This window comes from Rhea pennata, chromosome 5, assembly GCF_028389875.1.
Source record: "Rhea pennata isolate bPtePen1 chromosome 5, bPtePen1.pri, whole genome shotgun sequence".
Lineage (NCBI taxonomy): Eukaryota > Metazoa > Chordata > Aves > Rheiformes > Rheidae > Rhea > Rhea pennata.
In genome coordinates, this window is record NC_084667.1 from 35,081,083 (window position 1) to 35,101,095 (window position 20,013).

At 41.2% G+C, this 20,013-nt stretch overlaps 1 protein-coding gene across 4 annotated transcripts in view; it reads right to left on the reverse strand.

The window, feature by feature from the left end:
• TUB (TUB bipartite transcription factor) overlaps nucleotides 1-13,133 on the reverse strand; it is a 70,530-nt gene extending 57,397 nt beyond the window's left edge. For all 4 annotated transcript variants that reach the window (XM_062576645.1, XM_062576644.1, XM_062576643.1 and 1 more), the window contains exon 1: nucleotides 12,870-13,133. In XM_062576645.1, the coding sequence (XP_062432629.1) occupies nucleotides 12,870-12,907 (38 nt within the window). In that variant the 5' untranslated portion in view covers nucleotides 12,908-13,133. The remainder of the gene's footprint in view (nucleotides 1-12,869) is intronic.
• Between the last annotated feature and the right edge of the window lie 6,880 nt (nucleotides 13,134-20,013).

A 20,013-nucleotide genomic window follows, 5' to 3' on the forward strand; every position in this document is an offset into this window, starting at 1 on the left:
TGGAAGAATAAGACATGCAGAGTTTTTACTGAACAAAGAGCTGTTCAGGTGCTGTGACATTACTAGCAAAGCATTACAGGAAAGGGTTTTTCACCGTACCTTTCATATTTTATTAATAGGTGACTGAAATTGCCATTTCAATCATTCCACTTCACCTGCTCTAACACCTGTTAGCAACAATTATATTAGTTGGGGGCTTAAGCTCCACATACAGCTCTATCAGTGTACACATCTCTTAGCCTGATAACTCTCTCTTATGAAACATTTTCAACTGAAATGTGGGTAAAATGTTGACAGAAGTGCCTGATACCAGCCTGTGGTCACTAATTTTCTAGAATGGAATACATGCAAGAAAAATGAAATTCTAAACATCAGAAAAGTAGAAGTATTTAAGCTTTCCTTCTCTGCCTCATGCCAAGCGCTTATCCTGATGCTACACTTTGTATAAGAATACAAGACAGAGAGCAACAAACAAGCACATCTCTGAAAGTTTCAGGAAAAAATGTCATTTCCATAGTGGTTCTGTGATAAAATTTGACCAGACTGTTCAGACTTCAGACTCCTTCACTGACAGTTCTGTATCTGTATATTTGGGTTTTTGCCTGCTTCCTTAAGGAACTGAATGTTACATATTGATAATGTCTGTACAGGTTTTTGACCACTCAAATTAATTCCAACTAAAATTGAAAGAGAGAGAAATCCTTCAAAGACAGCAAGTCCAATGGGTTCCAAAAAAAAGGTGGTGGCTGGGTAGATGCAAAGACCTTACTTAGCATCTCCACAGAGCAAAAGTTACAGGCTTAACAGTATTATTAAACAAAAGAGAATTCCTCAAAGGAAGAAATTATGACTGACAGCCGCAAGAAATCTGGCTTCAGAAGTTGTATTGATCCAAAGCTATAGGTATATACCAGAGACTCCTTGCCAACCTCACGCACTGGGAAGAAAATTTCCAAGGTTCATTTTCTCTTGTCTGCATATACGTAGTTCTAATTATCCTTATTTGGATTTCTTTATAAACAGGCAAAACACAAAAAGGCAATCTGTTTTAGACACAAGAAGGATGGAAGCGGATGATAAAGCAAACATAAATCCTTTCCTGACCTTGTTACTGACTCATTACATAATCCTGCAAAAGCCACGCTTGTGCTGCATGTGCAGGGTTCTCACCTGTACCACAAGCGTATCATGCCTTCACCTGGCAGCACATCCCAGAGTTCCACGCAAAACGCAGCATGTGAGGGTGAGACCCAAGATGGGGAGTGCATCAACACAAAGTAAACAACACCTAAAATAGAAGTTGCATCAACACATCCAGACCACTAAGACACCTGTCACACAGTACTCACAAGCTGTGGTCACCCCATAAATCACCAGGTGCATGCCAGGAAAAGGAGGAGACAACAGTAGGAATGGCGAGCAAGCATGCATAACTCTCAGGCAGAAGAAGCTACATCAGACAAAGATGGAGAGCCCTTTTAATCATACCCAATATAAGTAAGCCTCTTCTGGCACTGTGGGAGGCTATTTCCAAATGTGGTTTAGTAATGCAGACAGTATCATCCTGAATACTGGGCCATTAAAAAAAAAAAAAAAAAAAAAAAAAAAAGTGAAAATAAGATCCCTCTTTGCTTCTAATCAACGTTCACACATCAGCAAATGTTTGGATACTCCTCTTAAATAAATACATACAACTGCGTATCTTCCAATTTCTTTATGGAACACTAATTGCCCACTGCACAAAATGTATAATATTTAGCATGTGATCACTGTTATATGCACATTAGTCATAGCTCTAACATTTTAGGGCACAACTTGCTAATCTCGTGCTCCTCCAAATACGATTTCACTTTCCAAAACTGCCAGAACTCAGCAACAAAACAAACCCAGAAAAGCCTGATGCCTAATACAGACTAGCTTTATCACCACCATACTCCTCTCAAGCGTGTACAATATAGCTGCACAATGTGTGCAGTATGAATCAATGCCACCACTGGTGGTCTCTGGCTTCTGGGGTCACAGATAATATCCCATGACAAGAAATTTGTGTGCTACACAGCCTTTGAAAACATTCAGCATGAGATCTTAGCTTCCAACCTGCATTTCTTAACAGTTACAATGAAAGGATTTCTTCTAAAAATACTTCTAGTTATTAAAATTACTAAGGAGGGTACTTCTTTACCTCCAAAGGATAGCACTTCTCAACCTCAGAAGGTCCCTCATGTTTCAGTGTGCCACAACTATTTACTGCAGGATGCAAGGTCAGCCACTTCAGCTTGCAGGATCAGCCAGTTAACGATCCTACCAAAACTGGAATAGAATTATGACAAATTCAGCCTAGGAATTATGAAAAGAAAGTTGGCTGGCACAAGCAGGCCAGAAATACATGCGAGCACAATAGCTTCGTAGATGTGACCCTTCTCAAGTATTTACCACTCTGGAAGAGCACTGTACTGCTAGCAGTGCACATGATGTGATCTTTACCTGTGGCAAACTGAACACATGCAGCATGCTTCCGTGGATTTCAAGCCTCGATGTAGTGACCATGCTGGCAAGCACAGCCCACTTGCCTGCATCACTGACTGCACACACACAAGCATAATATGCTGCTCCCTATGGAACATGTCTGCTCCCCTCTATTCCAGGTGCTGACAGAAGGATCTCGGTTTGAATTCGAAATCTATTTTAGAAATACTTACAATGAAAGTTTCTGAATGGCAGCAAACATCTGAAACCTTGATCAAATATTTATCTGCTTTATAATTATTAAAAGATAGTCTATGAGGAGCTGAAAGGTTATAAGGAAATACTGCCACGAACTTACTGACAAGTTCAGCTCAACCTTAACTGCCTCTTGCTCAGGCAATAACCTGGCAATATATGTACTACTCTTCCTAAAAACAGCATCAGGTATTTCACAGCTCATTCAACAGAACACTACAGATCACATTTCCAAATATGCAGAACTCATATTAAAAAGGAAACAAAGAAACAAGTTGAATAAGTTTCCATAAGTATTAACTATCACTATAATACAGAGGTACATGCTGAAAAGTAAAGAGGAAATAAATGCTTTTCATTTCACAAAATAAATACTTTGGGGATTACTAATAGTACATCAATCATTGTTACTCATAGACCTAGTCTAATGGAGTGAAAATAAAAAGGAAAGAACATCATAGTCATTTTGATAAAAAAAATAGCAACAATAACAGCAGTGCAAAGCACCAAGTGCAAACTCAAAAGCAAAACCATACACAAGAACATGTTTCTAATTAATATTTATTGCATATGCAGTCATATATAGCATTGTTAATCCAAGTGCTGGTCCACTATAAATGCAATATTGCAAAACTAGTTATAAACCAAGACCCTCTAGGCTGAATTTTGATCTCAAAACACAGAGTTACTTTGAGGACTCCTAGCGCAGTTAACTGGGTGCATTTACAATTCATCAGACAATGCAGTGAAAACTTCTGTCTCTCATATATTTTAAGTTTTTCTTCAGAATAATCTTTTTCAGATAAGAATGAGTTGTTCTTGCCAAAGAATGTGTAAAAACTGCAAAGTGTTGTGTGTCATTTGTCACTTCCACTAGGCAGCACAATAATAGTCATTCTCTTCCCTTCCCTTCTCTCTCCACCACAGTAAGAAGCATCCTCAACCACAGTAAGAAGCATCCTCAACAGAAGCTTCACATTTTCAAAGGAGTGCATGAATAGGAAATAATGTGAGCAGAGAATTGCAGTGACCTTGAGCAAAAGTCTTTGTAAGCTAATGCCTAATTATCAAATTTATTTTTTTCCACGCAACCCTAATGATCTCCAGAGTTTCAGGGTAAAATTTCTGACAAAAATGAAAGAACAGGCCCAGCCCACATTTAACAAGTAACCTGAAAGTGAGGGTTCCCCCCTGGGGTATTAGAAATACCCTCCTAAGGAATAAAACACACGGAGTAGAGACCTGAACTTGCATATGCCACCCTCTAGGTTATCGGATGTAGATTTCATATTCTCCCAATAGAAAGACCTTGGAACTGATCCTAGTGCAAGGTGCACACGACAGGAAATGTTTTTCCCTCCCAGTACTGCTCAGAACAACTTCTATCCTGCAAAGCCTCAAGCATATAGCACTAAATGCATAAATAATAGCAGTATAAGGAAAGATGGAAGGAAGGATAGAAAAAGAAGGAAGGAAGAACTTTTCATTTTGTCTACATTTCTCCTGTGCAATTTTTTCTTGGTCTTTAAATCTGTGAGTGGTACTCCAGGCCCAAAGAAGTAATTAGGAGTTTTTCCAGCTACCTTAGTGCCAGAATACCAAACTATATTATTATTTCTAGTGGCTACCATTTAAAGGGCATTGTCAGGATGCTTCCGACATCTAGCAATGTCATGATATTTGATCTTTTTGCACTGATATGATGACCCAGCTTCTCTAGGTACTAATATAGTATTCCATAATAAATATATCTGGCATATCAAAGAAGAATGATCCTAGCACTCTGAAAGCCAGAGCCTAGTTTAGGTGGCTCATAACAGCATGGCTAAAGCTCTAAACAGCCAAAAATTAATATTCTCAGTTTAGACCAAATAATGAAACTCAGATTAAAAGTCACATCCACAGTGAACTGTGACATGATAGATACTGAGCTAGCTGTAAACAGGCTTATACACACATTGGAAACAGCTTAACTATGTAGCACATAGCTCATTAGGGCCTTAACTACACTTCTGCTGAAAGGATAAATTACTTCTGCATTTTTGATGTCTCTGTACTGCTTTCAGTATCTGTGTTAGCTCATACACAGCTAGCCAAAGTATCTCTCTACTGCACTTCAGTAGGCAGCATGGCCTTACGACAGAGATCAAACACAGAAGGTATTTAACCAATACTAAACCAAGCAAAGCTACAGGGTTCTCTGTATCTACATCATAGCATAGATTTAGTTACATGCACTATGCAAAGAGACCTGAACACTACCTTAAGGCCTGGCAATAAAACAAAGCTAGTGTTATTCTAGAGCAAGTACTAAAACTTTCTCTAAAACTTTCTACTTCACTTTTAAAATCTACAGTAACAGCCAGTGAAAAGACTTAAATTCAGTAACTTAGAAGAATCTATTATCAGGGTCTGACTCAGATGTAGAGACCTCTTTAACATTATTTAATGTTTCTCTGCAGATGTAGTGTCCCAAAAGATTAATTATTTCTGCATATACTTAACCTGAAGTTTTAGGCAGGCAAATGTGTTCAAAGAATCCCTTGGTTTACAACAGTTTGTTTAAATTCTTACTTCTGCTTTGAGTCTTGGGATTATCATCAGCCAAAAATAGTGAGATGCACTGCAGGGTAGAATGAGCATCTCAGTTTTCCATTTGCCACTCTGCCTGACCTGAGCAGTTGGTCTAAGTCATCATCTAGATAAGTTATGTATGATTTAATTTCTGCAATATATCCAAGAATTTCTTGAATTTTCAAGAAGAATTACAATGTGTTGTTGTGATATATTTTTGTTATTGTAGAACAATGAAAATGCTGCTGCACCAGTATCGGTTAGCAGTAAACTACTTCGGAAAAATTGGACATCAATCTTTTTTACACTTTTTCCAGCGGCACAGCTACCACTTGAAGGAAATAGCCTTTGACTTCACACATTTTCCTTTAAAACTGATACCAAATTTGAAAGACAGAACAGTTTTGATCCCTTCCTTAAATCTGGATCAAAACTTGATGTATCTGTATTTTACTTGCAGATAAATTTCCAATATAAGACATTATTTCAAGTTAATCAAGGAATTTCCTCATCTTGTAATTTCTCATCTGCAGGTAGTTAGAACTGTGATTACAATTAAAATTACCATTAAAAAGTTCATGCTGTGGCTTCATTACCTGTGTCAAATGACTTATATTAATTATGAATTATAATATTCATAGATTTGTGTCAACATGCACCTCAACAGGAACCATGAGATTTCTGGTGAAATCTTCAATTGAAGATTTAATTGGGTAAAAATCTGAGAACTCAAGCTAAAACTCAATGTCATGAAAGAAAGACTTGGCCTTTCAAGTAGTCAGAGAGCAAACATAAGGATGTCACTCAAACAAAGTGCTCTGCCACATTCATATTAATGTATTACAGACTGCTTTCCATTATTCATTCAACTAAAACATGAACTCAGAGAAGGTCTTGGAACCAATCCAATTCCCTTCTAAGTCAATGGAAAGGCTCTTGTAGCACCTCCTCGTGACTCTTTCCTGCAAGCACCCACTCAACTGCATGCAAATAAGATGGTAGTGTTAGATACTGCAGCATTTCTGTCTCAGGATACTCAGGATATAAGGATAGCAGTCTGACTGCACAGAATCAGCATCCAAGGTTTGCAAAGTTCTTGTACTGACAGTAGCAGTTTCTATCCTCTGCTGTATAAGGCCATACTGCATTTCCCCAGAAGTAGTGTCCTGAATTGGGTCATTTTCTCCCTCTAAGGATAAATAATAATGCCCTAATCGCCCAATTCATTAGCAACCTCAAAAAGAGAAAAGCCTCTTCTGATGTAATTAGTGAAACGGACAAGCAAGGATATATTATGAAAATATATTTCAGCCTCCTATTAATGTAGAGGAAGAAAATACATGCACATCTAGTAAATAATTTAATTTCAATGCAAATTGAGTGTTTAAACACTTTTAGGAAAGTGACGAAGCTACAGAATGTAGACATGCACTAAAATTACGCAACAGATGATCCATCGTACACCCATGGTTACTGAACACACTTCAAGCAAAAAAACTATGTTAACATCAAGTGTTAGACAAAACAGAGCTCTGCAAACTGGTATAAATCAACTATATCAGCAAAAGAATCTTGTTTAATCTTTTATCAAGTGTCCTCACCCATTCCAAAACAATTAGTCCAGTCTTTCATCTGCACCCAGTTACCTTTGCACTCTCTATCTACCTCTCTTTGACAGCTATTTCCAGATCCATTTAATTCACCTCTTCTTTCCTGCTTTCCATCCTCTTCTTTCATGTTTTCTTTAAGATCAGGACAGATAGTCAAAAGAAGCTAATGATCATATGTCTATAACAAAAATAATGTAAAAGTAACAGTAAGTTTGCCAACAATCATCCTGATCTCTTTGCTTGTATTCTCTGCCTCTATCTTGCACCTGTCTTCTAAACTGTAAATTCTTCAAATTGAGAACTGTTTTCCATATATTTGCATATCCTTAGCATAATACAAATAACACAATCCAAAAAGAAGTCCTCAGAACTTGCTGGTATTGCCCTACCACTACTGTGAGATACAGGAGGTTGCAAAACTGTGGGAGAATGGTTCTTCAATTTCTCACTGACATCCACTTGCGTGAAACAGACTGATAAGAGCATCCTTTGAATTAAATGGCAAGGATTCATCTCCTAATTCTAATTACTGGCCATCATATAATGCAATGACACAAGCTTTAGCAACAAATGATATAAAATAATAAAACAAAAATGATACAAACACTGTTTTTAACATTGCATGCTTACAACAATTTGTCCTGGAATAATCTGCTGCAGATTGTGAAATTAATTCTCAATAACCTGCAAGAAAATAATTTCAGCTTTGAAATACTGTGAACAATACTATCTACTGAAGTAATACAATAAGAAGTCGGGATAGATTTATTTTAAAATTACAAGTAATAAGAGAAAAATAAAAAAAAATTTACAGAGAAATGTATCTTCTATATGCATCACAGAGATAGCAAGATAGAATCATATGTTCATGAATAAGCTGAAAGCATGGAAAGACAGAAGGAAACAAAAAGAGAGCCAAGAGCAAAAAAAAAAAAAAAAAAAAAGGACAAAATAGCAAAAACCCATCTGTATTCATAAAGAGAAATAACAGAAGAGCATGAATTCGAAAATAAAACAGGGTAAGATATTAGTATGAAGAGAAGAGGGACAAGGAAGAAGTGTGAAAAGAATCCAGCTTTCTAGAATGTCAATTTTTAATTACTAATAAAAGTACCAGCTTCCACAGAAGCTGCTTTATGCACGTATAAATGAAAGCAGCTTTAAGGGAAGTCCAAACCCTTAGGCGTAAGAGAGGAAACTGTCTGACTCAGGGAACTGCAAGAGACATAAAATTTCATATCCACTTTCCGTCTGCAGTCCAAATCTGCCACAGATGGCTTGTAAATGATCGTCACTGCCAGAAACCTGCAAATGATTGTCACTACCAAAAACTCATTGGCCTGTTACGGAATGAGTCGTTAGTCTCAGTCTGGATGTTCACGTAGTAAAAGTGGTCGGGAGGCACAGTACCACCGGGTAGTTTGTGCAGCAACCTATCTGTTGTACTGCCCAAAGCACACCCGACAGCAGGTGGCAAAGTGCCGCCAGCCTCTCCATCACTCCCCAACTTAAATCCAAATCCACCTTCGCCATTACACATAGCACAAGACAACTAGGTTTCACCTCCAGCTCTCTCTCTGATCTCCCTTGAGCCCTGTCCCGTTTCCATTTAAGCCAACTTCAACTTCCTTGCAACTTCAACTAGTCTCTATTTCCCCTACTGGTAAAACTGAAGTAATACCTTTCCTCCACTCTCTTTTCTGCCTGGTTGATCCAGGCTATCAGCTTCCGGGTAGCAATTGCCTCTGACAATGTGCCTGTACAGTCCCACACTGCTGATGCTGAGTCTCTACGCATGGTAACGCTAACAACCTGTATAAGATGACAGACCCTCATTAAGGGGGAGTTCTAACTTAAACGTTTTAACAGCACGCGACTAGGATAATTTTATACATTGCAATAACCTGAGAGAAGACAGCCTAATTCAGAGCACAGCAGACACATGCTCTTTGTACTCTGTTCTTTAGAAAAAACAGCTCTCTTATAAATTATCAATGCCATTCCTCACAGCAGGCAGCTGAAAGAGAGCCTGCCTGCATTGCAATGCACTCACAGTCACTACGAGCACCTTGCAGAGGTCATGAGCACTTTACCTGTATTGCTGCCCTTAAAATACTGAGGTATAAAGATAAATAACATACCAATATTCCAAATAAATGCATAAAACAAGTTTTGGACATCTTTAGTCTTCATAGAAATTCTTGTTCCAGAACTTGTTTACACACTGCACCTTCACAAATCTTATCTACGCTAATTGCCATGATTCATGAATCTACAACACAGCACTGCTCCAACACAATTTTTACCCAACTGTAATCCTTCACCTTGCAAATAACTAGTGACTGTTTATAGCTGCAGTATCTAAGCACCCAACCTAAAACTTCAAAGCAAATTCATAAAAACTACCAAAAAATTAGGATTAAAAATATGACAAATTAAATACGTATATTATTACTCATATCAAGGTAAATTATGCCATTGCATATGCACCCTGGATATTTGGCTTTATCTATTGCCTTCCACTCAAATTGCCAGACTTCCTGCTTCACAGTTCACAAGCTCCTGTTTCTAAAGTAGCTACATCTTACTGGCACAAGGAACCTTTTCTCTTCTCTCTCTCTCTTTTTTTTTTTTTTTTTTTCCTTTTTTTGGGGGGGAGGGGATGTGAGCTGCAACTGATTTTTAGCCAAGTTCTAAATTTTTTGATTCTCTATAATAAAGGATAGAAAGACTGTCAAAATAGGCTCACTTAAAAAAAAAAATCTGTTTGTACCTCATATATAGTTTCATACGAGTAAGTGCTTAATCATATACTTGAATTCCATGAAATAGTTTAATAAAAATAAATGTAATATAATTACTTTTAAAGCATCATTTTCAATTGTATTTCATAACATAGGAGAAATTCAAATTTCATATCATGAGCATTAGTGATTCAAAACTACAGCACAAAAGAGAAGAGGAAAAAGTTTGCGCTGCCAAAACAGTGCAAACTGTTCCACAAATAATATGAATATATTTCATCCATCTCAACATGAAAAAGCTAGCACTGGCACTGAAAGAAGTGTCTAGTATTTCTTTTGTAAACTCACTGAAAAATATTCTCAGTGTCTTAAAACTGAAGTATATAAATCTGTTTTGTGAGCTTTGGACATGCAGGTAGACTTCTCAGTGATTTGTGCAAGATGCATGCAAAATTGATTCCTTCTGGCTTATTCGACTTGTAAGGGCATGTATAGATGTATATAGCATTTTACTAAAGAAACAGCAGTTCTCTGCTTTAATTAATTCAGGTATATATTTGCATGTACACCTAATCAGACTGCTAGGAGGAACAAGGCAAGTTTAGGGTTATGCCATCATTTTGAAGTCCTTGTCAGAATTGAAACAGTTTTTCCAAGTTCAGAGAAAGGTTTGTAGCATTTGCTAGCACACTGTATATCAATAAAGCTCAGGATATGTAACATACTTCTTTACAGACTTTAGCATGTCAAATATCCCATGCTCTGTCCCCCTAGCTAGCACTGACATTGCTGCCTGTCACACGCCACCCAGGCCATAAAAGATGTGGAAAACAGGCCTCTGAGATTTGAGAGTCAACAAGCCTTGAAATCACTACAGCAAACAGGAGTTCAAAGCAACTGAGCAGATCAATCAAGGGGCATCTGCTCCCAGAAAAATCAAGCATTTCTAGGTGTGCACAGACACCAAGCCTCTACCATACCATGCATATTTCACTTCTAGAAAAGATTGAGTTTCAACATAATTTACTAATAAAATGTTTTCATATATAATCACAATCACACATTTGGTTAGAAACTCATGTTTCCTGGGTAAATACACTTAGGTATCCTGAAGGATGCCGAAAACTAACAGTAAGATTTACAACTGTATACCTCCACTCTGGAATTAGCTCTCCATAGACAGAAAAAAAGTCAGCTTCTTTGAGAAAAATGAAATTATGCTAGAAACCTAAACAAAGAGACTTCAGAGCAGGACCTGGGATGTTTGCCTTTTGGTTTGGAGGGGCAGGGGTTCCTTAGTGGTTGCTGGCCATACACATAAGGTATCGTCTAGTTGATCTAGGCTATCAGCTTCAGGGTAGCAATTGCCTGCGGTTCCAGAGGGAACATTCATAGAGAATATTAGTTTAGAGAAAATGTGAGCATCATCAGATCAGTGTTTCTCTGGAGATCTACCATTTCGAACCTCCTTGCTTCTCTGACCCGCACTGCACAGAAACAGTTAGATAGGATGTTTTGTTTCTTTCTCAGAAAAAGTATACTAAAAATCACCTAAGCAAAGTTATAGGACTAGCCTCTACACAGCCTTGTGTAGAAGGAAAAAAAAAAACAGTTAAGCTACTGCAGGGAAAAGAGTCACGGAACAGCTGTTTGTACAGTACTTATGCCTTCATTACGTAGCTTCAAACGGCATAAGAATGCATCAGCTTGTCATTTCTGAAGCTTTATTGCCAATTCCTTGCATCTTTTTAAAACACGTGCTCTGAAAAGGCTGTTGAAAAGTCAGTGGCAATATTCTTAGGTTCACTGTAATCAGTTTTATTTCTGATTCTTTTACTCATTAAAACTATCATCTATACAGATTATTAGAAGACTTCCATTTGCATATCACTCATTCTATTTTTTTGTTCTGTATTAGGGAATGATTTATTTGTGTTTATGTTGCATTCAACATCTCATCACTACAACTACTGTCACCTAGAATAAGCAAAACACAATTCCTGCTTAAACAAGTACCTTTTTTTAAAAAATGCACTCTATACATTTTTTAAATTCATGATTCTCCACAAAAAATGATCTACATTATTCTAGCTACATTTTTATTTGCAAGCATATAGATGAAGCAAGCATATTTTGCTGCATTATCTATTTATTTCTGCAATACTTCAGTTAAAAAAAATAAATAAAGCGTTGAAATCGGTACTGGTATTACTGTTCCACAGCACAGCTCAACCTGCCTGAGACATTCTTTGTCTCGCTCTCTCCTACATACCGACAAGTCACGAAGTATTTTCATACATCAGCAGCAAACGCTCCTGCTCGGCGATGCTCGGGGTGCACACAGAGAGGGCACCCCAAAGCGAGCAGGCGCTGCAAGGCGAAGGCGGGAGAGCGCAGTTCCCTCGCACGCCCCTGCGCGGGCCGCGGGGCGAGCACGACACCCGAGTGCCGCACGCCCGGCCCGGCCCGGCCCGGCCCGCAGCGGGCTGGGCGGCGGCGCCGCTGCCCGGCGCCCCCGAGGCCCAGGGCCCCCGGGCAGGAGCCTCGCCGCGGCGGCGCCCGTAGCTTATGGCAACGGCGGAGCCAATGGCAGCCGCCCGCCGCGGCGCTGCCATGGCGATGCCGCTGCTGCCGCCGCTCGCCATGGCGGCGGCCCCGCGGCCGCGGCGGCTCCGCGCCCCGAGGCAGCGGGCGGCCCGCCCGCCGACGCGCTGCGGGAGGCGCTCGCTGCTCCGCCGGGTCCCACCGGCTCAGGGGCGACGGCCACCGGCTCGCGCGCTCCCGGCCCGGCCGCGGGCTCTCGGCGGCGCCACGGCTGAGCCGTGGAGAAGAGCTGTCCCGCTCGGCGCGCCGCTCCGCAGCCACCGCCCGCAGCCGCGCGGCTCCGGGCTCCCCGGTGCCCCCTCGCAGCGCGCCCAGCCGCTCGCCGCAGACACCAGCCTCCCTCAACTTCACGGAGCGGCATCGGCCCGAAGTTTGGAGGCGGGATCAGGGGCCACTGCGTCCCCCCCCTGCGAGGGGACTCGGCCCCCAGGGAAGACAGCGGGACTCAGCCGCCTCCCCGCGCCGTGCCCCGGGCAGGGTCCCGCCGTCCCGGCCCTGCCGCCGAAACATGGGCGCTGACAGCCGAACCCCTGCAGCCCGCCGAGGGGAAGGGGCTCAGACCCAGGAGCAGCCGGCAGGGGCGGGCAGCCCCCCACCATCTCCCGATCCCCCGTACCTGTAAGGGATCCAGTCTGCCTGGTACCTTGAAGTCATCTCTCCCCGGCGGCGGTGCCCGGAGCCGAGCGGGGGGACGAGGCCGTTGCTGCCCGAGTCGAAACCCGCCACGGCGCGGGCAGCATCCTCCAGCCGGGGCTGGGGCGGACGGGGCGCCGGTTATCCCGGCAGCGGCCGCAGAAATATCCCCCCGGGGGGGGCTCCCAGCGCCGGGCTGGGCTGCATGGGGAGAGGGTGCGGGGGGCAGCGGAGGCGGCTCCCAGCCCTCCCCTCCCTGCCCAGGAGCGGCGGCAGAGACGGGGACCGGAGCGGGGCGGCGCGGAAAGGGGCGGAGGAAGGGCCTCCGGCGGGCAGCGAAAGGCAGCGCAGCAGCAGCGCCGCGTCCCCGCTGCCGCTAGCCGCCCGCCCCGCCGCGCTGAGGCATCGCTTGGGCGAGGCGGGCCGCGCCGGGCCCGCCCCTGCCTCGTCAGCCGCGCCGCCACCGACTCACGGCCGGCGATCGCCCCGGCATTGGGCGTGTGCGGGGAGCGGCGGCCGGCGGCGGCCCGTCATGGCGGCGCGGCCGGCGGCGGCGCCTTCCGCCGCGGCGCGAGGCGCGTGAGAGCCGGGCCGGCCCCTACGCGAGGCGGGTAACGGCCGGGCCCGCCGCGGCGCGAGGCGGGTAACGGCCGGGCCCGCCGCGGCGCGAGGCGGGTAACGGCCGGGCCCGCCGCGGCGCGAGGCGGGGGGCGGGGCGAGCACTATTAAAAATTTCAGCAAATCGACCCGCAGTGGCTGAGGAGCCACGTTAGGGTAGTACAGCTCCACGTGGCTGTTAAGAAAATAAGTCATGTTTTCTGTATTCCGACCCCAGACTTGCACCTCAGAGTTACGTAAGCCCATTTGAAAAGAGGGGCTTCAATCCACCTAGACCCGGCCCTGCGTGACCATGAAACACCATCAGCTATCCCAGGGGAAGGGCAAGGAAGAGAGAAGGCTGGCAGGCGGCTGGGTGCTGGTCACCTGCAGAGCACGGTCACACCATCCCCCACCCATCCAGCTTTCTCCCTGCAAGTTTCTTGCCCTTTCAGGCCACTAGATACTTACCCCAGCAAAAGCAGCTAGACTCCATCTCCCCAGCCAAGAGCAGAAGCAAAACCCATGGAAATTATTAACTGTACCATACATGTTGTTCCTCCTCTTCTACATGGTCTCTGTCTATAAACATACAGAAATAATCCTCAGCCTGGTGGAAGAAATACCCACAGCTGAAGAAAGAAAGAATTCATCAAAGAGGAATTAATGAAAAATAAAATCTCTACCTATTCTGAATAATCTCAATTTGGTCCCTAATATTTGAATATTTTTAATAGGTAATGATTGTACTGTGTACAGAGGAGAGACTTGAAGAAAAAGAATATTACACATTAGTTTAAGTCACCTTTTCACACAAAACAGGCACTGTGGAATAAGCAGTCAAACAGTTAAGTCTGGCACCAGTTGCAACTGGAAAAGACTAAGATAGAGTGAGAGGTGAGAGATGTGATTTGCTAACCAATCCCCAAATTGTCACGTTGCTCCTCCACTTGATGGTGTGAACTCACGTGGAAGAAGTGTACAGTACAGGTTATCCCCTTCCAAAATACTGCAGAATTAGAAGGGAAGATGAATGATTAAGAGTATGGAAGGATGCACATCTGAGCAGGCAACGGAAAAAACTTTATCTGAGAAAATAAAGACAGTTTAAAAGTAAGCCATCTAGAAATAACAGAACAGAATAACAGAACAATAACTTCCATTCTCCTGATTTTGGAACAAGGAGGCACTTAATGACATTATAATACAGCAAATTAAAAACAGATTAAAAGAGATACTTTTTTTTCCTCACAACAGAACTGGATAGTAGAGCTCACTGCTAAAGAACATGGCTGGGGTCAGGAATCCGGCAAGAGGTAGAAGATGGGATGCTTAACACATATCAGTAATGTTACCATATCATTCATTAGTGATAACTTTTGAAAAGATATTTTGTTTTAAACCCAGATATCAGAATGTAAACATTCTCCAGAAACCTAATGAGAGCTAACATTATGGAAGAATTATCCTACATTTATGTGCTAGAATGTAATTTGCTGCTTTCTTGACTAGCATCAGACACAGGACTTGATAGATCTCAGTTCCCATCGAGACATTCTACAGCTGTAAAACAACAGATAGCACCTCTGCTTGGGAGCATTACTGGCCTAGATGCCCACCTCCCAGTGGGCATTCTTTTTAATAATGGCCATTTATTGAGGCTTCTGTAGAAAAGAGAAAGAAGAAAACAGCAGTTTCTTGTCTTCAGAATCAGCATTTCTCATTATTGAAGAGTAGAGTATGTATTTCCCAAAAGCCTCAAGTATTAAGGTCTGATAGATACGCTAATACACATCAAAAAGTTCCCTCTGAATTTTTGATCTATTTGAATCATGAAGGTCTGTACTGTCATTTAAGCAGCCCAAGACAAATCTATGTTCACAAATAAAAAGCACAAATAAAAAGCACAGAGAGTCATTAGACATTCAAACTGGAAGACACTCAGGACATCCTGGAAGATAGGGGTGCACAAAGCATAATATCCATCTAGGGTGAGCTGATACACAAGAAAAAAAAAATACCAGGAAAGTCATAGGGGAAAGGAAAAGGAAAACAAGTTATTTTTTTCTTTGATGTGTTTGCTGTCCCTAACCCTCCTCTTACCTGTGCCCCCAACCCTCTACCTTGACCCTGATCCTCCATTATCCTTCTACTGTCTCAGGTCACACACTTCTGTACCACCTCATGCTCCAGCTTTGGTTCTTTCTCACTGGCAATACCCTGCCCCAGTCTCTGGAGCAGGCGAGCTGAGCAGAAGTGGGAGCCATGCTGGCTGCATCAGAGCAGGACTGCACATTTGTAACCAAGAGTAAGGTCTTCGGTCACCCACCTCCTGTGATTTCCTCTTGCTTTGTCTCTGTAACACACCAAGTTAATTCAGAACAGCAGAGCAAGAGTTAAAGAGAAATCCTTGTTGGGAGGATGATCAAGGTGCTCATTTTGCTGCGTAACAAGCCTCAAGATTGCCCTTGAGGTGCAGAAGCATTCACTCCTGATAATTTTCGGCAACTCGGCACAGACCTGGCTTTTGCACGTGCCAGTCTCCCCCACGTATTACTACTACAAGAACTAGGAAAAAATATCTGCATGTAACAAATAACCCTTATAGGTAATGACAATTTCTAGGTGTTATCTGTAAAGAGAATTGTACCCCTCAAAAGCCCTGCTTAATTCATTTCAGTTAAGCTAATGGGCAAGATAGACTTTTAGATAGAAGAAACAGTATTTTGAAGGTTAAATGACATATAGACAAAACACAGGTGAAAGCAGTAACATAGATTCAAACATAGCTCCTCCATTGCCAAACCTGCCTTGAGTACCGTCTTTCTCTACGTACAGTCTGTTATTTTACCCATTATTCCCATTTTGTTCTTTATGTAAAATAAGTGTCCTACTAATACATTTTGTGACTGAGCTGATGAATAATACAACACAGCTTTGTCTAACAGTTGAAAACACCTGCATTTGCCACTGAAAGCCTTCTGGCAATCTGGGCAGAGAGCATGACATCAAAGCATGAAGACTGTTAAAAGGGAGTGGGAAAAACCTAAGCCAGCTGTAAAATAAGGAACTGATGTAGGCTCTTTACTGAAAGTATAGAGTAATAATTAAAAGAGATCTAATTTCACAGTGATGAATTGAACCCATGACAAATCAAGCATTAAATTTATAAATTTATATACTAATTTGGAAAAGTACACAGGATTTTTTTTTATAGAGAAATTTTTATTTTATCCATATCCTTATTCTTTCTCTTACCAGAGCCATTTGCTTCTCTGTTGTTTCTATACTAGTGAGCATGGCACTGTTCAGAGCTTGTGTGCTATAGATAAAAGAAATCTGAATGTTGCATGGCTTGAAACATTTTCCACGCCTCATCGCTGCTACAGTAAGGTCAGGATATATATTGAATTAAGTTCCAGTCTCATTTGCCTTTTTAGCTGACCTTAAAGTGGTTTGATTTTAGAAGGGCTGAAAAAGGAAAAGTAAACAAATAATGAAGACCACCAATTTGTGGGCTCATCCTGTTTTTATGCTATGATGTGTGACAGAATTCCTTACTCATTCACATGACATTCAAAAGACTAATTTGGTATTTACTTTTAGCATCTTTTCAAAGGACAAAAGCGGACTGTTTGTGGTCTCTGGATCAGTTAAAGCACAGTGCAGAAAACACTTCTATTCAGCATTTTAAATCATATGGTACAAACAGGATGGATTTGGCATACATGTGTAAGCATTCTGGGTTTTCCTTTATCAGCTTGGACATTTCTAACTTTAAGCTCCAAATGACAAGGAATAGGGATATGTTTGTGCTGGCATAACTACAGAAATGATTTTGTTTAGATTTTCCATTCCAATGTATCTAAAATCAAGCCATCAGATTTGAATTAAAACCATGCCAAATAATCTGCTTTCATTACAAACTTAGCGTTCCTAACAAAGTTCACAAACTCTTCTGTATAAAGCTCAGATCTGATGCAAGCGCATCCAGAATATTTTCTATTTGCTTGTTTTAAAAATCAATCATGCAATTAACCAGGGCCAGATGCAATAGCTGAGGTTTTGTATAATAAGGTGAAATTCAGTTAGTTCAGTGGATTTCTTCACAAGCAGCGAGTTTTGGAACGTGTTGAAACAAATTCAGAATAAGCTCTAGGGATGACAGTAAGGGCATTAAAACTTTCACAAATCAAAAAGAAGAAATTGCTCACATAAAGCGAGTAAAATCAAAGCACTGAATGGTAATTTTAGCCATAAACACTTCTGTCATACCAAAGACATCATAGAGATAATTTTGCTCATTGTTGTGGGCTTTGGATGGGGTTTATGCCAAGTACACATTCCCTGTGTCTTTGAGCAAAAAGCCCTAGTTAAATCTTCTTGTTTCCCTAGTAAGACAAAAATGCATTATTTTTGATATCCCAGTTTTCACCTATAGTAAGAAAACTTTGTGATAAAGGTGAACAATTTGGAGATGAAACTCAGGGAAGGAGATAAATTGGTATATGAAAAAAAATATTGCAGTCTTTACATGGTTGATCCTCTCTCTCCACTTGTTCATGAAAGTTCACTTTCCCTTACTGTATTTCATCTATACTCAGTAAGCACCTTTCTTTCTCTTTACTGTGAGGCTGCGAAGCATAGATACCAATCATTAACACATGAATAAAAGCTATTTTGCAATGTCAGAATAGGACTCCTTAGCTACCCCAACAGAGTAATTTTTCCACTTTGGCCAATTCAGTTTGAACCTCATTAGCGACACTGAGATCCTGCCTAATACCAGTTCTTCGGTGATTAATACAGCTGACACTTAAATTTACATACTCCGATAAAGGAAGAAAGTACAAGAAAAAGTTAACATTTGAGGAATGAAAGTCATTCAGCTCATTTTACCAGCAGTAGAAACCAGTCATACACTACTGTCCTGGTGTTTGCCACTGTTGAACTGCTTTCAACACTTACTAAGCTTTTAGTTCACATTGATAGAGTATTATGTAAAACACACCGCTCTCAAAATCTTGTACTGGATGTATCCAACACACTGATTCTCTGTTGTAAATAATGAACATGGGTACTAAGGTGAAAAGAGTCTCTTGCAAAGAGACAGACTAACCTAAGAGACTGCTGTAAATAAAGTCATTCAAATTTTAACAAGAAACTAGTATAATCATAATTTGAGTGCCTGTCACCTTGGAAACTGCCACCCCAAACACTCTTACCTAAATCCAATGGGACCACTACCATTGGATTTGGTTATATATTCCTTCCAGAGTTCCCTTTTTATTGCTCTCTTAACATTATTCCTGCACACTGAATACCTAAAATGCTTGTTTGTGTAGGATGAATTTTCCTATGATTGTGTTTAAATACAAAATTGGATAATCCCATCTCATTTCAGCATAGTATTTTGCATAGGTTTTGCTTTCAAAGGATTCTTCTCCCTTTAAATGTTGTTATTGAACCAAATTTTACACAGTAATCTTGCTCTCTTCTCTTGCAGTGATGCATTTTGAACTTTTCTGAACAATGCTCTCTTATTTACACATCACTCAAGGCAGTTAGAGTACCATATCAAAAAGATGCACTTTTTTTTTTTTTTTTTTTTTTTTGAGACCTCTTCTCTGCACCAAAGTACAGGTCTCTTTCCTAGTAGCTGTAGAACAGGCCTACATTCATAGCAAACCAAATGCTGTTTTGCTACTGATAACAACTGTAAGTCACTTTTTTGTTTGTTTGTTTTCACTACTAAAAATCAAAGATAAGTTTTCAATTCTTGCTCTGTTTTTCTTCCACAGAATGATTGAGGCTGGAAGGCACCTCTGGGAATGATCCACTCCAATCCATCTGCTCAGAGCAGGCTCAGGTACAGCAGGTTTCTCAGGGCCAGGCCCACATGAGTTTTGATTATCTCAAAGATGGAGACTGCACAAGCTCTCTAGGCAATCTGTGCCAGGGTTTGTCCACTCTCACAGTGAAAAAATTTCTTATACTTAAACGGAATTTCCTGTATTTCAATCTGTGCTCATTATTAATTTTGTTCCTCTGTGCTAAGAGGCATCATTCTGCACTCAACCAGCAAGAAAAGGGAACTTATCATACTTCCTTTTGTCCTCAAGGCAGGTCCAGAGCACCTCAAGTTATCCCTTCAGGATGGAAACAGGCTCTTCCAGCTTAGACCAGCAGAACCATCCTGAGATTCTCCTAAGCTGTTAACAAATAGCAGAATGTCTTAGTCTGCTGAGAGGATAAAACCAGAACTGTTTCTCATATTAAACAGTCTTTCCTTTGCAATACAGTGAATGCCTATTAACTGTACGTAATATTGAAAGACTTCAGGATTAGTGTGAAGCTAAGTACATCCCTCATAACTGTTCTGTAAAAGCATTCATAGGCATTACTTCCAGTTAGTGTAAATCAAAACAATCCATCAAAGTTACAGATCTAAAATTGTCTACACCAGCTGAGGACATAGCTTTAAATGTTCATGCTTAGCTATTGGGGAGCTAAACAAAGAAAACGGTTTC